Source organism: Carassius auratus, chromosome 20 (assembly GCF_003368295.1).
Source record: "Carassius auratus strain Wakin chromosome 20, ASM336829v1, whole genome shotgun sequence".
Lineage (NCBI taxonomy): Eukaryota > Metazoa > Chordata > Actinopteri > Cypriniformes > Cyprinidae > Carassius > Carassius auratus.
Window position 1 is genome coordinate 8511447 of NC_039262.1, and position 22443 is coordinate 8533889.

The 22443-nt window shown below is 37.3% G+C and overlaps 1 protein-coding gene across 15 annotated transcripts in view; it reads right to left on the reverse strand.

Annotated features, from left to right (window-relative positions):
• Positions 1-78: 78 nt before the first annotated feature.
• Positions 79-22443, reverse strand: part of otofa (otoferlin a) — a 55988-nt gene continuing 33623 nt past the window's right edge. The window contains exons 9-48 of one of the 15 annotated variants that reach the window (XM_026290834.1): positions 21885-22016; positions 21566-21628; positions 21339-21423; positions 21097-21256; positions 20695-20881; positions 20410-20596; positions 20063-20286; positions 17732-17840; positions 17413-17602; positions 16380-16500; positions 16141-16241; positions 15949-16039; positions 15740-15856; positions 15505-15657; positions 15197-15386; positions 14966-15090; positions 14336-14470; positions 13381-13542; positions 13085-13156; positions 12727-12846; positions 12454-12615; positions 12210-12372; positions 11186-11340; positions 10952-10981; positions 10706-10840; positions 10552-10627; positions 9957-10066; positions 9598-9735; positions 9375-9512; positions 9171-9298; positions 8911-9081; positions 8407-8567; positions 8182-8324; positions 7869-7957; positions 6742-6840; positions 4809-5050; positions 4469-4647; positions 4197-4297; positions 2889-3090; positions 1933-2788 (exon numbers count right to left, since the gene is read on the reverse strand). In XM_026290834.1, the coding sequence (XP_026146619.1) occupies positions 2910-3090; positions 4197-4297; positions 4469-4647; positions 4809-5050; positions 6742-6840; positions 7869-7957; positions 8182-8324; positions 8407-8567; positions 8911-9081; positions 9171-9298; positions 9375-9512; positions 9598-9735; positions 9957-10066; positions 10552-10627; positions 10706-10840; positions 10952-10981; positions 11186-11340; positions 12210-12372; positions 12454-12615; positions 12727-12846; positions 13085-13156; positions 13381-13542; positions 14336-14470; positions 14966-15090; positions 15197-15386; positions 15505-15657; positions 15740-15856; positions 15949-16039; positions 16141-16241; positions 16380-16500; positions 17413-17602; positions 17732-17840; positions 20063-20286; positions 20410-20596; positions 20695-20881; positions 21097-21256; positions 21339-21423; positions 21566-21628; positions 21885-22016 (5325 nt within the window). In that variant the 3' untranslated portion in view covers positions 1933-2788; positions 2889-2909. Of the gene's footprint in view, positions 2789-2888; positions 3091-4196; positions 4298-4468; positions 4648-4808; positions 5051-6483; positions 6583-6741; positions 6841-7868; positions 7958-8181; positions 8325-8406; positions 8568-8910; positions 9082-9170; positions 9299-9374; positions 9513-9597; positions 9736-9956; positions 10097-10551; positions 10628-10705; positions 10841-10951; positions 10982-11185; positions 11341-12209; positions 12373-12453; positions 12616-12726; positions 12847-13084; positions 13157-13380; positions 13543-14335; positions 14471-14965; positions 15091-15196; positions 15387-15504; positions 15658-15739; positions 15857-15948; positions 16040-16140; positions 16242-16379; positions 16501-17412; positions 17603-17731; positions 17841-20062; positions 20287-20409; positions 20597-20694; positions 20882-21096; positions 21257-21338; positions 21424-21565; positions 21629-21884; positions 22017-22443 lie in introns of all 15 variants that reach the window. The other 14 variants (XM_026290829.1, XM_026290831.1, XM_026290830.1 and 11 more) reach the window with 14 other exon arrangements.

The window sequence follows — 22443 nt, forward strand, 5'->3', positions numbered from 1 at the left end:
TTTAATGGTCAGGGTAGTTTTATTAAAACTAGTAAATTTCAGTGTTTTATTGAATACTGAAAAATCCATATCTGAAGTCTCTTTTTGTGCGACATGTTCAGTCAAGCTGTAGTTTTGTAAAATTACACGCAAATAGCATGAAAATAGCTATCATATTACTATTTGTGTTAAAGCTACATAAATTGTCAACTATGAAATTTACTTTAGCAACACATGACAATGAGGTCGAGCATTTAAATCCATTAAAATGTTTTAAATATAATTTCCATCGGTTTTTGCACAGAATATTGTCACAGTACTGTGCCAAGGTTGAAATGTGGTGGATGTTCATGGCTTTCAGAAATAAATGACAAAAATGACAGAATTTTCCTGTGATGCATGTATAGACACATCTACTGTAATTAGACAAAATAGTTAAACCAATAACCAATAAACCAATGGCAAAAGCGCTCAAAAAAACACACACACAAAAAACACATCCATCCCATTAAAAGCCTTTGACGGGTAAGAGTCTCTTGTCAAGTGCCAAACACCAACATTTAATAATATTCTTAACAGACAGATGATCTAATATTTACCTTAAATTTGCAATAAATTGCATTTAATCAGCTATGCTTATAAGTGATGGCATCCATTTCAATAACCTGCTTTGTGCTGGCACCAGGAAATTATCCAGAGATGTTGAAGATCTTCTGAATGAAAGCTGAAGGTAGTGAAAAGAACAGGAGGCCCAAAAAGATCAGTCCGGTTATGCTGAGCAGAGTCACCACTGTTGCCAATTTATACTGCCGCCAACACATTATGCAGGTCACCCGTATGGGACTCAACAACCAAGACAGGCTGGTAGTCGGACGACTGTGTGAAAGAGAACAGAGTTATACTGTAAACTCTCTCTCACACACACATGCATACCCACAGTATGGAAACAAACATGTTCAGTGTTTTATTTCAATGAGTTCATTTTATTAAGTCCTCATACTGACAAAAATAAATAAATAAATCCATATTGCACACTTGTAAACAATAATTAAAATACACTCTTTTTATATAAACAAGCCAAAATCAGTGCAAACAGGTCCATGGTCAAATTTGCCATTCTTTAAATATAGCAACATTAAATAGCAAGCAAACAAGTACATAACATGTAAATCTACACCGCAAGCAAAACAACAAGAGGAAATATAAGAAATAGCATTCTATTGTGTTGTTAAAGCTTGAAATGGCAAATGAACCATCATTTACAACCTACTAGTGTGTGTGTTTCTCTAAAGGATAAACTACATTATGTTACTGGAGTGCAGAAGATTTGTGTCATGGACTGAAAGTGCAAACATCAAGGCAAAGTGTAATCAAATTACGTACTGTATATATGAGGCCTGCAACCCTATCATAATATTTTTCAGATTGTAGCTACTGATGAATAAGTCATCTTACTTTAGACAACCTTGCATGCTTATTGTGCTTCTAGCAGCGAAATATACACATGTAGACAATAACAACAAAATCCAATCCAACAATGTGAAGCAAAATGCATTTATATCAACATTTGAACGAATACCAGAATTCAATTCAGTTTACTCAATTTCGTACCAAAAATAGACACTTCCCTGCTTTCCTTTTCTCCCTATTACCAGTTATTCTTGAAACGCTCAAATAGATAAGTTAATTGATCTTTTTGGGGGTTAGACATGCAAACTGATACTGAAAAAGTCAAGATATTTGATACGTTATGCTTAGAGTGCAACTATGAGGGACGGTAAACTCATAAATTGTTGTTTAAAAATAAAAGAAGTGCTGCAAATTGTAACCAAATATTAGAAAAGGGCCACTTCAGAGGGCAAGGTCAAATCAGAATCTCTCAAATGAACCTTTTTGACCCCTCTTTAGGCCCCGAGCAGCTTCTTGACCAGATAGCCTGGCATGCTGTAGAGAAACAGGCCCACCATGATCAGCAGCAGCAGAGCCAAGACGATCTTGATGATGAGCCATTTGTAGCGGTTGCATATCAGGTAGCGGATGGCCTTCAGCGGACTCAAAAACCACAGGAAGGTGGTGTCAGGACGGCTGTGATTGAGGTGATGAAGGGGTTGCAGGAAAGTTGTGGTGAGTTGAAAAGTGAAACCATGGATAATGGAGGAAGAGAGATAATACAATGTTAGTGGTTAGTATGATGACTGCAAAGTTGTAAAATCTTTTAGAGGAATATTTTCAAATTAAAGGGATAGTTCACTCAATGTGAAAATGTATTAGTCTTTTCAAACCTGTATGACTTTATTACTTTTGCTGAACACAGAAGAATATATTTTGCAGAATGCTTTTTGGCAAAGCAATTACAATAAATGCGGTCAAAACAACATTCCTATTAACCTCCGTTGCACCTTTTTTATTGCGTTTGTGTTTCGAAGAGGAAAGAAAATGTCATACAAGTTTGGAACAACATGAGGGTGAGTAAATAAATGATGACAAAATCCCACAGAGCTGGTAAAAATGTTCTTCTAGGACTACAGCGTAAATCCATTATACTGTAAATTTGAAGTGGATTGAGCTCAGAGCAGTACAATGACACATCAGGCAACAAAGGTAAGTTCAGAAAGCACAGTAGCAGACAATAGACTATACATTTCATAAAATTCATAAAATCTTTGCCCATACAGACAACCAGTGGCAAATGACAACCACAAAGTATAACAACACACAGATATGCCTTAAGAAAGAGATGAGATGATAGAGGAATGACAAAATGGAAAACACTTCATCACCCACAATCCCTTTGGTCCAAGCTGTAGGCCTTTGAATACGGTATGGGTAACAAAAAGACAGAAATACACTGTGAATGGCTCACAGAGAGACAGAAAGCAGAGAAAACAGAGGCAGTGAGAGTGGGCTACCAGTGGTCTTCCCATCTCTCCTCATGCCCCTAGGAGTTTCTTGACCAAGTATCCAGGAATAGAGTAGAGGAAGAGCCCAACGAGGAGGAGGAGGAGCAGCAGGGCCAGAGCCTTCAGGATCAGCCAGCGGTAGTTGTGCCAAATGAAGTATCGTATGGACCTCAGAGGGTTCATGAACCACATTAGACTGGTGTCTGGACGACTTTTTCCAAAACAGGAATGGGGGTTGGAATGAAGGAAATGAACGGGACAGGGTAGGCGGAGGAAAGTCCAGTCAAAGAAGGAAGGAAGGATGTGAAAAAGGAGAATGGGAGTATTAGAAAGGGAAGAGGGGCATTCTTCAGTGGAGAGAACACTTCTGATTAAGCCCTCTTCATGTGTCAGTGTTTGTGCCATACCTGTAATTATCTACAGTATTTATATGAGACTCTTTTATGTCTTCTTTCTATAGCTGTACAATTAGCACATCTTCATCAGTTAGACTGTATGCCCGAAATACTCCACTGTGTACTGGCTACTAAAGAAGCCTGTTTCTGCCTCAGAGTAAAAAGAAAAGGGTCATTGTGAATTTATTTATTATAGCAACTTCATATCTCAAAATGTTACTAAATAAACATTGTCATTTTATACACTGCCATGGAGTCACTAAACCCTTTTCAAGAAATTGATATTTTAATCTTGGGAGGATTAATTAAATTAATAAAAAGGGACAGTAAAGACAAAATATTTCTGATTCAAAGAACTGCTATAGTTTAGAGCTTTTATTCAAACAATACTAAAAATGTATCATAGATTCCACAAAAGCCTCAACATTGAAAATAAGAAATGTTTATTGGGCACAAAATCAGCATATAAGAATGATTTCTAAAGGATCATGTGACACTGAAGACTGGAGTAATGACTGCTGGAAATTCTGCTTTGAATCGCAGGAATAAATTATATTTTAAATATTTTAAAATAGAAAACTGCTATTTTAAATTTTAATATTATTTCACAACATTTACTGTTTTTACTGTATTTTGGATTAAATAAACATTACCTCGGTGAGAAAAAGAGGCTTCTTTCAAAACCATAAAAAAAAAAACGTACTGACCCTAAACAATTAAATGGTAGTGTACCATGCACCTTTATAACTTACATTTTTCTTATTTAAAACTTAAATCTAAACCCAAGTATCTTTTTATTTTTTACTCTTAAGTCAGAAACAGGCTTTCACAGGTATATGAAATATGATATATTGCATATTTATTCATACACTAAAGCTACTGTTTACAAATGTTTATGTACATGAATGGCTTTATGTCTTACTTTGGTTTCTCAAGTGGTTCAGGTTCATTCCGCCCAAGGCCGACTGGATTTTTCTCTGCCTCCTCCGCTGTCAACAGATGGAGCTCTGCCTCCACTTTCCCCTGCAAGCACCACATGGTTAGAATATTAATGAGGTAATCTTATGCAATCACTTCAATACACCACATGCTGGCAAATTATCAAGCAAATGTAAAATAACATTTGGGTAATATCTGGTAATGAAATGGCTCTTTAAATATTTTCCATTTATTTTATTCATTATATTTACTCACTGTGAGCTCAAATTCATCATTCTCATCCCGGGCCACAAATGGCCACCAGCCCTTCACTCTTTTCTGTTTGAAGATGGAGATGGTTGGCAGCTCATGCTCTTTGAGAACCATGTTGAGAGAGCACTGCTTAGCTGTTTTTGCCCCACGGGGAAACTTATTCAAGTCCAGCTCAATCGCACCTGCAAAAATACACACAGATAGCATCCAAAATGATTTATATTGGAATTAAACACTTTAAACTGAGCATTAATTACAAAAATGTGTTTCTTCTTCAAAAAGCCAAAATTATCTCGAGTACATGACTTGCATACAGTAAGTCTTTCTAAAAATGTGAATATACCCAGGAAGTCATCTGCGGAGAAATGGTCAGCATCCCATACTTGAAGGGTGAGTCGAGCAGGAATCTTGTACTCGGTCTCATCCCAGGAAAACATGGATTCCTTCTTAGAGATGACTATCTTCTCCTCAGCCATGAGATAGTCAAAAGGGAAAACAAAGCGCCAGTTGAAGTTTCCTTCCCCAGTTAGAGAGTGATAATGCACATCTGTGTCCTGTTTGTCCTCCTGCTGTCCTTTTAGCCAACTGAGCAGGGAGAGGATTTGCAATTGTTAAAAGCAACACGATTTTAATATTCATACCAAAAATATACAAGCATCAATGATTTCTTGTGAAAGTCGCATGACAAAACATGCACAAATGTTCTGAACAAAGAGTGCATTTATATACTTGTATAATGTGTGAAATGTACAGTATATATAAAAATGGTGAATAATCAACATGCATAAAATAGTATTTATACACATCTACTTCAATGCTGCATCAAAAAATAAATAAATAAAAATAATCAAAATTCTACCCCATGGTCATTGCAGTTAAAGTAGGTATTATTAAACATTTTAACAAGGTCCCAAATTATTATATATGTATAATGGTTAATTCATGACTTAGAAGAGTTATGTCCTTGATATTCTTTGATAACATTATCTGAAAGAGTGCATATAAATTACAGGTGAATTTTCTGGGAATAGAAAATAAAAAGGAATGTCTGACCTGACATCTAGTCAATTTTCTGCACTTAAAGGACTAGTTCACCCAAAAACATTTTTTGCTGAAAATATATAGACCCACAGGTCTTCCAAGATATAGGTGAATTTGTTTCCACATCAGAACAGATTTTGAGAAATGTTGCATTTTATATGTTTCTTAAAAAATGTAGTAGAGCTGTGTGGATTACTTGTGAATTAATAAGGTGTTTTTTATTAGCTGTATGGATTCTCATTCTGACGGCACCCGTTTACTGCAGAGGATCCATTAGAGATCAAGTGAAACAAAGTGACATTTCTCAAAAATCTGTTCTGACGGAGAAAATAAATCTTGAATCACTTGATGGTAGTACATTTTAAGCAAATTTTAATATATTTGTGAACTATTTATTTAAGTTGTGAGGCGTCGATTTGAATAGCCTGTCCCAACAGAATTACATCAGAGCTACAGTATATGCATTTATTTGAACTATTAAGTAGCCAACTGTGTGGATCCAATACATGCATAATTGTGTGTGAAACTTTTCAAAATAGACAGATTAAGTTCTCGAGACAGATCCTTAAGCTACATGTTGGTATACAAATGTTGCATGCCAGATTATAAAATTAGATTTTGGCATGCAAACAGACATATCTTATGCTTTCATGCAGTATTTGATGACGACATCTCAGTCCCCAAGACAAAACTAAACAAAAATGGCTCTATAAACCAAGACCATACCAATGAATTATTATATATTTATGAGGAATTAAACTTTAAAGCCAATTAAATTCATTTCAAAATAATGTTATACAAATAATTTTGAGGTGATACCTAGAAAGCAGCATCATTTTGAATGATATGGTCCAGTTTAACTTGAATCTGTATGGAGGGTGGTGTTTTTTGTTATTAGTTGTGAATGGAAGGGGCAGGTGCAGATTTCTGAAGTCGGTTAGCAGAGCATTCAAGCCATGCGATCGAATCGTCTTTACCCCCTGACATAGATGTCAGACATCTTCTCTCCTGTCATGAAAGCATCGTCCTCTAGAACTACGTCATCAGTGTTCCAAATAATAACACGAAGCTCAAAGCTAGATAACAGCACAGCAATGACATGGGGGCAGGGAGGAGGGATAGACAAAATAACACCAAACGCAACAACACAGACGGACAACAAAAGGAAACAGAAACAAACAAAACAAAGGTATCCGATTAAACCACACACTTTTCACACACCTGCCCATACCTACCCCCTCACAAAAATGTCACTGGACTTTTCCCCTGTGAAGTAATCATCGTCTTCCAGAATTACCTCGTCAGTATTCCATATTATCACCCTGAGCTCATATCTGAAAAAAATGGGATCATCATCTCACACCATAAAAAGTCTAAACTACAGTAACTTGTTAGATTTAAAAGAAAAAGTATTTTTATTAAATTGACCAAAATTATTTGATCAGATTAGGTAAAAACTGCAGTCAGCATGATCCTTTTTACTTTCTTAATGTAGGTTCCTGTTCTTGTAATTGATTCAATTTTGTCTTTGTAATCTTTGATCAAAACGCAATAGTCTGCTCTTCCCCTGAAATGACTTTACCTTTTTAGAGTTTAGTAAGTGCACAGTGTTGTATAGTGATATTGAATATGCAAATAGCTTCTTATATTTAAGTCAATAAGGTGCAACTACACATTTTGACTCTTTGCAGCAAATATGTATCCCAGACTAAAGGAGGACAGTTTCACAGTACAGGCCTCATTAAAAATTGGCAGCTTCTTCACAGTAGATGATTAACATGATAAAATAAGGGCAGATGAGAGGCGTGAAGCTGGCAGAGCAAGTATGAGAGCAAAAAGAACAAGGAGGATGTGTTTTTTCTACAGCTTTTGGTGTCATCTCTTTAGCTGAATCACAGTAGCATCACTGTAGTTACTGTAAACGCAGTTAAAAATCATTATAGTAAAAAATTATACAAATTAAGTGAGATAAAAAGACATTCTGTAGTTTGGCAATTCACCATTCACAGCCAGTTCTTCATCCAAAGCTTTTAAGTCATCCAAAGAATATTAATTGCACAAGCAGTCCCGAAAACAAAGCAATCTGTTCCTTGCTTAAGGGTGTAATGATCCAAGAGTGAGTATGTGATCTCAGCAAGACTGATTATTAAAGCTTGCTATTTTTTGTCCAATCCTCTTCAAGGCTACACTCACTGATGCACATATCAAAAATGACACTTTGTTCAATGCACCAAGAAACTTTAAGGAAAAACATGTAAACATTAAGGCAACATTATGTACGTACAAATAAAACATTAATACCTTAACTGTGACAAATTAAGGAAAAGCAACAAAAGTCGAGACACTGAACAGAATCATCTACCTCTTTGGTTTGCGTGGTGATATGTCAATGGCTGGTCCTGGTGCTGGTACATCCATAGGAAACATGTCCACCCACATTTCAATCCTTCCCTTTGAGATTGTGAAAATTCGAGGAGCTTATAGTTAATTATTTTATTTTACAATGTTCTCATTTAACACACATAAATTCACTGCATCTGCTAAAACCGATGCAGATGTTTATTCTTGCTGAGAACTGTGTTACAAAGATGGACAGTTTATCAAGGTCACTTGGTAAACCTTGGAGTATGTCCTTGGTAATCACAGTGGTGTTTTGTTTGCAGACTCTTGCATACCTGCTCTATGCCTGGCTTGTCTGGGTTGAGGAGCGGTCTGGTCTCCACATGCTCAGGGATGAGTTTGCAACCAACACGTGGGATCTCTTCCCAATGCCTAAGAACCGTAAGAGCCAAGTGTTCTTCAGTCTGCTTCTTCAGACCTGTAAGCCAAATGAAATGAATGTCTTTTCATATATGATCAGAGAAAACATAAATGGTGTATAAGCTCTGTAAATGTCTCACCGCTCTCATCTTCAATTTCTGTTGGCCCAAGAAAGATGCGGTTTGCAACTTTGACCTTCCCACCAGGTCCATAATTGGGTCCATCCAGTTTAGCTTCTTTGCACAACTTAGCAAGGATCTGGGTTGGCTTCTGAGGGTCACGCCATACATTGTAACCATGGCTGGATGGTGTCACAGTGAAAAAAATAAAAATAAAAACATCATAAGACTGTCAGTTTAACACATTAATTATAAAGACTTTATGTCTGCCTTGGACAGATCAAGAAAATCAACTGAATGGATTATGCTGGATATGGCTGCTCTGTTATTATTGCCACATTTATAAATGTTGAAATATGCATTTATTTTATGAATTGTTACAATATGTAAAATGAATGTATTGATTGACATCTCTAGAAATAAAATACTTCATATGTTCATATGTTTATATGTTCTATAAAGATTTAAGAGGTTCATGCTCAGTGTGTTGATAACTTAAAGAAAGTCGAGAAAGAAAGTACTCACACAGAGTAGTTGGATGCAATGCCACATGTGGCTCTGTGTTTGCTGTAGTATCGGTTCTCCAAATCGATCTTAGTCTCACCAATCAGGTCGTCAGTTCCAACCAAATCCCAGTCATATACTGCAACCGTCAGCATGGACTCCATTGGGAACGTAGCCTCTATGTCGAACGATCTTAAGGACAGGAAAGAGAAGACAGTGTGCTTTCAAGAAACGCTTTTCTTGTTTGAACTTTAACCAGTATAATAGTATAGCCTACTCACTTTCCAAAGACAGGATTTAGTTGCTTGGATATGTAGTTCTCCTTGTCCCGAATCTCTGACTTTCCCAATCGAATGACTATATAAGGATCTGCTTTACCATTTATATCCGCGGGATGCAGATCTGTGGCCTGAGAAGAGAGTCATGTAACTTTAGAGACAGTGATGTCTGAATTATACTTACAATTCAAAGCTGAATTCACTCACTCTAATGATATAAATCCTTATGAGAACATTGATAGGGTCATTGTGAGGAATACTTTGGAACATGCCCATGTTTGGGTCAAATCCTGCGTCCCTGATGATCTCCTCAGACAGTGGGAGTTTATACATACAGAGGGAGCCCTGGTTCATAAGGAGACAGATTCAGATAAAAATAAGATGTTTAATGTTATCTCTGAAGCCCGATTGATATAATATATATTCTTACCTTGAATCTGCCCACAATCCTGTCATCATCAACCACATTGTGGTCAATGTCATCTCCAGCCTTTCCTCTAAACAGGTTGAAGGTGTGGAGCCAGTCCTCAAAGCTACCAAACTCACTCTCCAGCTCTTTATTGTACACCTGAGATAAAGATGTGTACATTTACACTAAAATATGGATAAACTGCTATAGATCACAGTTTAGCGAATGTATGTTCAAAATTTTGGGTCAGGAAGTCTTTGAATTTTTGTAACTCTTTGACTCCAAACTTTTGAAGAGTAACTTTTAAAAGAATGTTTATAATACAGCAAAACTGAAAACACAACCACTGTGGGCTAACATTATCAAGAAGAAGCACTGACCATGAGTTCATCAACTTTTGGTTTTGGAGGTCGTTTATCTGTGCCATCGTGGTTCTTCTTTTTGTCCTTGGAGCTCTTCTTGTCTTTGCTCTTCTCCTTGGGTTTGGTGCCTTTCATAGGAAAGTCATCAGCTTTGATCTCTGAGGTTAGGGGTGAATGGTTAGGTACGGATGGAAATGAGGAAATGAGAAATGTGTGAGCACAACACCTACAATGGCAGTCTGAATGAAAGTTTGTACTGAAGGATGATGCTTCAAGCCATTAGAGTTATTTTAAAAACTCAAAATACATATAGATTAAATATAAATTTTACTAGATGGATCTCCTTAAAGTATGAAGGAACAAATACATTAAAATTCAATTTAATTAAAAGAATATGTGGAAAAATCACTTCCCAAATTGGAGATTAATCAATAGTTTTTAAATGTTTATGTCCAACGTTCAACGTTCAAAAAAAAAAATACTAATGGGTTCATGTCATGACTACAATGGAAATGGATTTGGGATGATAGTGCTGATCTGAACACATTCCTAATCAGAATGTTAGTTCTACTCAGAAACATGACACCAAGACCATGTTAAACTCTGTGGTTACCTGCACTCTCTGCTGCTATCTCCAAATCTTCTCTTTCCTCTGCCTCTGCCAGAGCAGCCTCCTGGGCTCTGAGATTCTGCATTCACATTAAGGATATTGTAGTAAAATATTACAATATGACACTATGTATCAAATGTATCAAAGTCCCTCCCACCTCCATCATAGTCTCTATTGAGGCAAAGTATTTGGACCACCAGTCCAACATGCTCTCATCCGGCTCCTCCTCGTCCACTTCTTCGCCTTTCTTTTTCTTCTTTTTCTTTTTCTCTTTCTCCTTCTCATCCTCATTCTGTTAGTACAAAGGATTTTATTTGAAATGTAATGTGGTTACATTTGTAATGTTAATCCAAATGAATATGAATAAAATCAAAACATTTACATCTGTCTGAACCAAACTTACCAAGTCTACTTTAACAACAGCATCGGTGGTCTACAAGGACAGGGCCACACAAACATACATCAAATACAAACAACATCCACAACAGATTCTACAATAGCGTAGTAGCAAACACATCATATGACTGTTGGTGCACTAACCTTAAAACACTAAAACAAACAGAACCACAGTTTTCACAAGCAGAGCAGTATTCTAAACCATAACAGCGCGTTCCCACCGCATGGCATATCTACTCACAGCATCCATCTTGACAACTGTGTCCATCTTCTTAATGTGGGGTTCAGGGTCCATGTTGACCACAATTTCACCTGAGGGATGAGAAATGGGACGGGAGTGGGGGCGGGAATGAGATGTCCCATTCGTGAGAGCCATGTAGCCATTGGCCAGTCTAGCTGGTGTGGGCAGGGTCATATGATTTAGCATTCAATGACCCAAGACCAGCACCAGGACAGAAAGGATAAGACCGTGAAGAGATCAGAGGAAGAAGGAATAGAGAAAAGGAATGAAAAGTAAGAAAAGCTGGAAAAAATATGTACCAAGAATTTTAAATAAAAGCAATATAAAGCAAGTATTCTTGTACACACTACCGTTTAAATAAGTTGGGGTTGGTAAGATTTTTTAAATGTTTTTAAAAGTCTCCCACAATTTGTCTGAATTTGTTTGATCAAAAACACAGTAGAAACAATAATATTGTGAAATATTTGTATTTTAATATATTTTAAAATGCATTTGTAAAATAGAAGTCTTTTGTAACAATATAAAATGTAACTATTGTCACCTTTTATCAATTAAATGTGCCCTGGCTGAATACATTTCTTTTAAAAACAACAAACAAAAAATCTTACTGACTCCAAACCTTTAAAAAATAGTGTAAGCAATTATGATTTAATTGCTTGATGTATAAATAGGTTTGTGCAATATATGGTAAAACAAACAGACTGTTGTACATTATCATCATCTTACAAATTACAATAAGCTGTTACTCACACATTATGGCATAAAGCATTAAAAGTTTATACAATAAAGAGTGAAACTTGCCTGATTTGCGTAATGTATGTAGAAATACATGCAGATGGGATGTTCAACAAATGTAAAATTATTTGTGGTCTTTGATTGTATTTTACTATCATTGAAATATATTTAAAGTATATATATTCAAATATATTCCTGTACAAATATTAATTAGGAGATCATGAGGAGAGGTTTATTATATTGTATGTTATGTTATTTAACAGTGAGTATATTCGTATATGACAGGTACCGGTGTGAGCCCAGTTGTTAGCAGTCTTGTCTGGGGGGCTGTAGATGAACTTGCGAAGGCTGGTCACGGCATGAGACCCCACCAAGGTGTAGCGTCCGAATGCCCTGCAGTCCACCACCCGAATATTGAGTGGTGGATGAAGAAGCTCATTTTCTGGCAGATCCTGCAGCACAATATTACTCAAGTGAACTTTTTAAAATCAGAAATGTAGTGGAGAATTTGTTACATATATAATTTCACTCACCACTTCAAACCACTTCACTAACGTGCTGAAGTTAGGATTCTTCTTGTAGTTCTGAATGAGGGCGGACTGAACTCCTTTCCCTGCACACTCGATGTCCACACGAGGCCTGTCCACCTGAGCCAGATTGATTCTTTTAAGGTCCCTCAGACCCCAGAACAGGACCTGGAGAGAAATAAAGACCAAGAGTTCAACAATACTGACGCAAAAATAACATGAGCTGCAAGTATAATAAAACAGAATTGTGGTTGTGGCTCTCTGTGGTGGTGCTTTCACCTCTATACGATATCTGCTGAGAACTGGTCGTATGCCCAATGGAACAGGAAGAATGGGTCCACGGTCAGAATCAGTCGGCCCATCAATTGGAGGAAGAGCTGCCCGCCCTGCTGGACCAATCTGTGGATAAACAGATAGTTCTGAATGAAAAGATATGTCAATAACTGAAGAAAGACTGAAGTAATTACTGACTAATAATACTGATTAAATACACATTTTAATTTCAAACCTCTACCATGTCTTGTAAGCCAGGGGAAAAGCCAAAGCATAGCAATAGCAAAGAGGATGGAGGCACTTACACAAGAATAGAAGACAAAGCAGAATTACAGAGGGGGAACGGTTATTTTGTTTATTGCACCTTGATCTGAGGTACAGCAAAGTCATGGACAGCAATAAGGGCCCTCCTGATCTCCTCATCATCATAAGGAATCTGTTAAAGTTGCCATGGAAGAATCCAGCAGAAAGATGGGACAGAGGATTATGGGAAAGTGAAATGAGAAGTCACATGAAAAAAATCAAGTGGGAGGCAAAGAGAAAGAGCCATCTTTGCTATTCAAGAAGCATTTCTGAGTAGATAGGCCAAGCATTGACTGAGAGTCCACACAAGATTGGAGTACATACAAGTTGATCACAGCCACTGTGTACCATCTGTACCTGCAGGAGCTCAAAAGCAGCCAACAGATCTCCTGCAGCGCAGTTTCCTCTGTAGATCTGGTAGTACTCCAGCTGAGGGGGAAACCGTGGCGGCCCGTAGTGTTCATCAACCATCTTAGTTAGTGGCTTTGCAAATGTTCGCCCAATGAACTCAGCTTTCCCCTGGATGCCACACACACAAAAAACACCAGTCGCAGTACTGCCTCTGAACACCAGGGGTCATTGTGGCCACATTCCTTGTAAAAGCACTTGCATCAGGGCTACTGTATTGCTGGGGCTTTAAGATCTGAAAATCAAGCTTTGGATGTCAATTATATATATTTTTATGAAATTTTGAACATAAAAGATTGCATTCACAAGAGTCAAATTTTCTTCAGTTTGGCTTGTTTTTCTGTGCTCATTCACTCTCTAAATATTAAAAAAGGATCATTAATGCTATGTCTGACCTTGGCCCTCAGCTGTCAATGAAATAAACCACAGCAATGATTACTACAAACTACTGTAGAGACTACAACTACAAAGAAACATCCCATTTTAAACCCTCTCAACTGTCACAACCAAGGGAATGCAAGAGGCAGTTTATTGCCGGAGGAAACAGGTGTTTTTATCACCATGTGAGTAAGGGAAATTATCTGAACTTGTTTTTGGGACCCAAGCAATTCCACTTCTTGCATGCCTTGTTGAATTCAGCTATACAAAGACAGATTGATAGCAGTGCTGAAATAAGTGTTCACACTCTACTTAGCCAAAATGTCGTCCAACAAAAGGCCAGGACCAGAAGATTTTAAACAGGAAGAAACATCAAGTCAGGACAATAGGGCACATTTTCACACAGTCTTAATATGACTCATACATGGAGAGGATAATGTCAACAGAACTGTGCACTCAACTAGCAAACAACGACAATTAAATTTCTATATTTATAAGACTTGGCTTTTGCAATACAAAAACTTACCACAGTGTCTTGGTCATACAGTTCAATGACAATGATTGGTGGATCATCACGGAGTTCCCCAGCCTCACCGTAGAGTTCAACATTATCAAACACAAGCAACTGATCCCATGTAGGACAAAGAGTCTCACTGAGGACCTGAAATATACACACAAAAATGTCCATGAACGATTCATCAATTACGAGAATCTTTCAAAAATACAAAAAACTAGTAAATAATTATAGTTTTAAAGGTCAGCTTTTATAACAGCTTTAGAAATTTTTATATGTCTCTTTAATTCTGTTTAAAGAGTCCACTGTTTTTCAGGTAAATGGCTCTTAAATGTTTAATTAAGAACATCAACAATTTTCATCAATTTTGCATTAGTGTGTACAATCTATAAATAAAAACAATTATAACAAACAATTTCAGTAATTGTAATAAGCATCAATGCAAAAATTTCTGAAAATTACTGCACACATTTTTGTTGAACTATTCCTTTAAGTAAAATGCCCCTAACTTTAGAATCACCTACAAACACAAACAGCACCCACTGTGTTCACAGACACCAAAGACAGCCAAAATGAAAAATCCTCTACTTTTACAGGCCCTGAAATGCACACTCATAACCAAAGACTCAAACTCACACTCACCTCTGTCACCTGGCTGTGGGTGGAGAAGAAAACCCTTGCAAAAGGGTCAGACAGGCCGCTAGTGTCAGCAGCAAACAGACTGCGAGCCTGATACATGTGGGCCCTCAGCTGAAACACCTGCTTCACTACAGAACAAGTTGAGGGTCACTTGTCACATACTGTGCATGTTATAACATACATTCAAAAAAAAAAAAAACCTTAGATCTCATTTAAAGCATTTAATAATCTTACTGTTATAAACCAGGCTGATGGGAGGAACAGCTTGAATGCCGGTTCCCTTAGTAGCCTTGTTTTCTTCATAGCCGCTAGGGAGGCCACTCAAGAAGTCCCTCCTCTGTTTGTTCAAGCCCAGCCACAAATACATCTCCAGTTTAGCCTGAACTGTCCAGCCAGCAGGCCCAAAGCCTTTCTTTCCAGGCAGCTATAAAGAACACAAGCACCAGTGCAGAATGTTTACATCAATAATATCCAACCTAATCGAATTCCTTCTAACTAACATGTTTATTCAGATGAAGAAAGACACGAAAACGGGGAACTACCCTGAGAAAAACAGCTTTAACTTTCCCACAGTCCTTTCCCATCTCTTCGTCAACAATTGAGTAGAGGATGTCTTTGGAGGGAATGCGGGCGTACGCTATGCGTTTGTTGTTGCTAATCATCCATATGAACACATCAGGGATGCTGTGCTGGGGCTTACAGGAAATTAAACAAGAAAACGTTGAGTCTGAGTTGCTCAATGTGAATGGAATAGCAAGGGGATGTGATTTCTTTTACCTCATCTGCCAGGAAACGAAGCCTGTGAAGGAAATTCAACACTAGCTTGAGTTTGTCTCGAACTGTGTTTCTCTTCACCTGTGAGCGGATAGTCTTCGCCTGCTGAGCCATACTCTCCTATGAAAAATAGAACCATGCAAATTACATTTAATAACCCATCAGCAGTTCTTAATGTCCAAGCTGAGACCATATAGGGTGTGTAGGCGTACCAACTCTCTCATGCAGGACTTGAGCCTCTCTTTGTCCAGCTTGGTTCTTCCGGATAGATTCTGATCTTTGTTTGCCAGTGTAACAAATCGACTTAAATTGTGCAGAATAGAGGAAAAAAGACAGCTGATTGTGATTATGTGCTGTATATACTTTAACTTCGATTGTTTAGATGATCTTTAACATTCTTTCACCTGCAACTTGTGCTAAGCTCCTCTAAAACTCCTCGAAGTCTGCGTTCTGGATATGCTTTCTCTGTTTTTATGATTTCTTGAACATCATTCAGACCTTCCTCCTGTTTACAAAGACAGACATGCACATGCCTAAACAGTATAATCACGTCCGATTTTACAAAAATAACTGTAAAGGAACTGCTTCGAAGGAGGAGATTGACAGTTTAACAGTCAGATGGCAATTAAAGAGGAGGCCTGACCAGTTTATCTGCAATCTTGTCCATTATATTGGAGTTGTAGAGCCGTCTCCTCTGATCTTGCCACCAGCTCTTGATGTAAATGCAGGGTTTCTTTTCAAAGTAAGGCAAGTGGAAGTAATTCCTGTAAATGGAGCAAAATTCCTGGTTCCTAGATGTACAAACCAGATTCCAAAAAAGTTGGGACACTGTACAAATTGTGAAAACAGAATGCAATGATGTGGAATTTCTAATTTCTATATTTTATTCAGAGTACAACATAGACGGCATTTCAAATGTTTAAACTGAGAAAATGTATATTTTTAAGGGAAAGATCCAGTATGGTTTTCCGGCCTTGACCCTTAAGCTCAGTGATTGTTCCAGATTCTCTGAATCTTTGGATGATATTATGCACTGTAGATGATGATAACTTAAAACTCTTTGCAATTTTTCTCTGATAAATACCTTTCTGATATTGCTCCACTATTTTTCGCCGCAGCATTGGCGGAATTGGTGACCCTCTGCCCATCTTGACTTCTGAGAGACACTGCCACCCTGAGAGGCTCTTTTTATACCCAATCATGTTGCCAATTGACCTAATATGTTGCAAATTGGTCCTCCGGCTTTTCCTTATTATGTACATTTAACTTTTCCAGCCTTTTATTGCTACCTGTCCCAACTTTTTTGGAATGTGTAGCTCTCATGAAACCCAAAATGAGCCAATATTTGGCATGACATTTCAAAATGTTTCACTTTCAACATTTGATATGTTATCTATATACTATTGTGAATAACATATAAGTTTATGTGGTTTGTAATTTATTCCATTCTTTTTTAATCACAAATTGTACAGTGTTTTTGGATTCGTGTTTGTATCTATTTTTTTATGTTAAGTGTGATTTTGACAAACTGCTTATAATAAAGTTGCCTATGACAGTGATTTTCAGTCAGAGAACACTTCTGTTATACTAACAGTGTTAGTGGTTTCTCAAAACCATTTTTAGACAGTTTGATGACTCGTCATTTGATGATCATTTTCCTTTCTCGAACCTCTGACCTGTCAGTTATAACTGGTTTCATAGGAGGGGTGGACGGCACAGATGTCAAATCTCCATCATCCTCTCCCTCTTCATCGCTGGAGTTATGGATGAGCTCAGTCTCCTCTTCTTCACTCTCCCCTCCACCCTCTTTCTTCTTCTTTGCTGATGCAGGCTTGCTCACTCCATCAATCTGGTTACCATAGTTACCTAAGTGGAAAATTGTGTACATGTGGTGCTGTAAATTTGGTAATGTTTGTGATGTTTTGATTTTACTGAAGCATACTGAAAAGGGAATGTTTTGAAAAGAGACCTCACAGCTGTTTGACTTCAGCTCACCGATAGTGACTTCAAAGCTGATGGCTTTATCTCCAATTTTTCTGTCTATCATTGTGGCCTCCAAGAACGATCCAAAAAGGAAAAATTCCTCCATCTTCCCCGTGGCACTCTGATAAAAAAAAGAGCCTTTAAGGTCAGGATTACATCCAGATAGCTGTCACTGATTTTATTTAAGTGACTCAAAGTGATTAAAGTGGCTGAATAGGACAGACATTGTAGAGTGAGGAATGAACACAGTATGCTTTTTTTTTCATTCCGGTGACCTTTTATTTCACAGCACTGGGATCTCTTGCTTCTTTCCTCTCAGACATGAATAGGATTTTCCCAATAGTGATCTGAAGTGTTTGAGCACAGTCTGAAATCATAATTGACTTGTGATTATGGCAGCTCAGTGCTGCATTGTAACCCAGCAGGGGTTTCTTCTCAACTGAAGCTATGATCTCTGATCAAATAAAACTCACACTGCTGTCCTCAGCAGAAAATAAGAAATTAATTCATACCCTTACAAAAATCTACAGTTGTATAACTACAACTATGCAACTGTGTTCAAAAATGTTCATAATACATTTTTCATCATAGAGAGAAAATCTTAAATGTTTTATAACAATGGCACTTTAGTAGTTAAGTAGGCCACTAATTTTCATACCAAATACTGCATCATAATTTGTTTTATAAAAACAATTTAGTAATTAAATAATGATCCATAGTCAATTGAAAATTGACTGGTAAATGTTCATAACAATTTTAATTAAAATAGAAATTCATCATTTACTCCACTCATTCCAGACCTGTACGACTTTCCTTCATTAACAGAATAGAAAAAATAAAATAATCATTGATATGATAAATGTGAATAAGGGCTGAGAGTCTGAGACCAAAATGACCAAAAAGGGAAAAAAAAGGCATCAATCAAGTGTCACTAAAAGTGCCCATATGACTTGTGTGCTATATTCTAAGATCTGGTTTCACAGACAGGACTAGATTAAGCCAGTAATAAGCCATAATTCAATTAGAACAAAACATTACTGGTGTGCATCTTGAGACAAATCAAAGGAACTGACATATTTCAAGAAATGTCAGTGCAAGTTTCTTTAATTAAAAATATCTCAGCCATGCATTTTATTCTGGAAACCAGGGGAAAGTCTTTCTGTAAGAAACACACAGAAAAATCTCCATAGATTTTTTTTTTTTTTTTTTTGAGTGATGCTCAATTCATAAACTAATTGTACTTTTCAGTCAATCTTTTCAAACAATCAATTGATCCACTTGCAAAAACTGATCTGGATGATTTGCTCAAGAAATGGACTTGTGGTCTGGTTTTCTAGCATTGCACTGGATGGAAAGATTTTCAGGTGAATAAAGACTTCAACCATTTAGTGACACTTCAGAGGTGCTTTTTTGTGATTGTGGAGCTTCATCTTATTCATATTCATGATATGGATTTTTTGGAATTTTATGATGCTTTAATTCTATTTTCACTTTTACTTTCTGAAGAGTATATATATATATATTATATATATTATATATTATATATTACATATCCTTCTGTGTTCCACAGAAGAAAGTAAGTAATTTGATTTGTAACGAGTAAAGAACCTCTTGGAATTTGTTTATATTTTTGATGAACTATTCCTTTAAGGAGTTTATTCACCTCCTCCTCTTCTAAACACTAAGAAAAATCTAATTTATTGTGCTAGTCTCCCGGTCATCTGTATTATATCAATGATCACAACGTCGACATATCTTTGGCTTACACTTTTATTCTTCTCTATTTTTTTTTTATACGTCTCTATTCTTCATGTAGCTTGGATCAATGCACACCGCATAAACCGCAAGGTTAGTCATGGCATTAAAGGCAGCTGGGATTATCAGCATCATATGCTTGCCTCTACATCAAGTGTAAAAACAAATCTTGCACTTCAGTAAAATGCCTCTGACAATCAATATTTGATCCCAAAGGCCATACAAAATCACAGACAGCTGGACTCCCACATCTGCAATGACTTTTTGTCAGAGGACACAGAGCTTGGCCTTGTAATTTCCCAGAGGGCAGCTGATGTTTCGTAGAATCTGGACTGAGCTGTAATCAATTTGACTTCACATATGGTGCAAGAAGGTTACACATGAACAGGCCAAAACTGAGTTTTTTAAACATTGTTAAATATGAAGATTGCAGGCTTGAAGATGAGTGAGAATGAATCAGATGGCTTCCAAATAACCTTTGTGTAATGTCATTGTGTGACAGTTTAGTGTAGAATAATTTATGATTCACAAAGATTTCAGTATTGATCTTACAAGAGGTGTCACAGTGCCTTGACCCTGGAATCTCACCTCTGACATGTTGGACACCGGCTCTATTTGTACCTCAGTAGAGCTCATTATTTCTGCAGAGGAGGTGTCCAGGATCTCCACTGCGATACTAATGAGGAGGCGTGCCCTAAAAGACACACCTTCCCCCAGCCCCTCATTTAGGTCCTGGTGCTCATCCATCAGGGTGTAGTTACGGGTAGAACCATACATATTCACCCAGGCTGGGCCCATAGTAGGTAGGAACCCTGGGGAGAGATGGACGAGCCGTTAATTCTTCGGTTCTTTAAGGTGTCCGTTTATTTAAAGCCTCCATTCAACCTGTACATTCATTAAACTGTTCGTGTTACACTGGGACAGATTGCCAGTACCTTTGTCTCCATCGTTTGCGATCTTTCGTAGATCAATGAAATGGGTTCCTATGGCAACATCATTCACCTTGTCTGAATCACGGATCTGAACTTTCAGTCGCCTACACAAAGGTGGGAACATCTCGGTGAAGATTACTTGCTCATTCCAGATGGGCTCGTAGCTGCTCTTCTGAACTGACGTTTTACCCTGCATGTGTAAAAAATGTATTACATGTATAGAATAAGTAATGTTCTGTCACTGTCTAATAAAAAATCTCTTATTGAGTGTTTTCAGGTGATTCTTACCTTCTGCCCTGCAAATTGCACCAGGACATAAGGGTCCACAAGATCCCTGTTCTCCCCGATAAATGCTTTTTTCACATTGGCCATGATGCTGGTGTTCATTTTTGGTAGTCCCTCAGCTCTGTAAATCTTAACATAAAACCGAGCCCATTGTCTCTCTGATGGAACACCCTCCGGCAAAAGAAGATTCCTGCAATATATCATAGAGAATAGACCAACATGACACTCAAATAATCAAATTAATTAATTAATTAATTAATAAGGCCTTAGATGGTGTAAAATATAGTATGAACTTTAGCACATGAACATCTGGGACTCTAAAATGCACTCCAATATTTATAAATAAATACATAACTAATTAAATAAATACATGAATTTTAATGCATGAAGATATCAGTTTCTGACCCCTCTATGTCATCCTCATCTGTTTCATTGGCCTTGTGCGGTGTCTTGATGTTGTCTCCTTTTCCTACGACTGCAATGTCACACTTAACGTAACCTTTGCAGCCGGCTGTGATGTCATCAGGGTCCGACAGCATTGCCCATTTGTGGTGGAACTGATGCTCTGTAAGATACATGCACCAATTAAAAGACTTTTTCCATCTAATTGCTACATCACTACCACTCATTATTCCTCGGTCACTGACCAGCTTGTGAGTAAACAGTTCCCACATCTAGTTTGAAGGTGCCCACCAGAGTACCGCTTCGTAGAAGGTTTTTAGAATGTATAACCTTCATTTTAGCATGAGAGAAAAGCAGAAGTACAACTTAATATTTTCCATCTACAGTTTTCAGTAGTTTTCATAGAGGTATGCTATAATACTGTATGTGTAATCATATGCTGAAAGTGAGAACGAAGGCTTAATCTACTCACCGAAATCTTCAGGATCTTGTCAAACATGACATCTGGAGGCACATGGAAGTCAAAGACAAAGTACTGTTGGAAGACAGAGGAAAATATTGAAATTATCTGGATATGAAGTTTATAAAATGAGGTAATTCATCATTTCAAACAACGGGGGTGGATTTAGGCATTATTCAGGTGTTGATACAGCAACTATCATGCAAAAGTGCAAAATCACTTGTCTTTCCAAATAAAATAAGATGATTCTTGCAGTTACAATCCGTAAACAGGCTGTCAAAATGTCTAAGATGACAGATTTGCTCAGATTATTCAGCAATGTGAATATAACCTCATTGTAGTAGGGGCAGTTTGTGGACTCCTTCATCGATGTATACTTCTTCTCCTCGCCAATTTCCACACAAACCACAGGATCCATGTTCAAACCAACCAACTGACGGGCCTCGATTACTGTTACGCTGATCTGAAAGACATTTTAAATGGGATATAAAATAAAAAGAAAAAATAATATATTTGAACCAAAAAAAAAAGCTGGTGCTGGTGTGTGTCTTACATGCTAATTAAGAAAGATGAGCTTGTATTAACGTGGGTGTGTTATCCGTTATGTTTTTATGACTGTAGTGGGCTAATTAGTCAAGTTTGTTTTATGGAATCAAATGACAAATGAGCTACAGTATTCTATTGGATCACAGAAATAAACTACTCTCTGCAAAACAACAGAAGCGGGATTCTAGAAGAATGCAGACAATAATACTTCTTATTGCTGCAGTGATTTATTCTGCAAGTGGGTCCCAAACGTTAATGTAAGAGAAAGAAAGAAAGAAAGCAAAGAGTTTCCAACCTCCGGCAAAATATGAACTGTTAGAGATAAGGAAAATTTTTTACAAGAC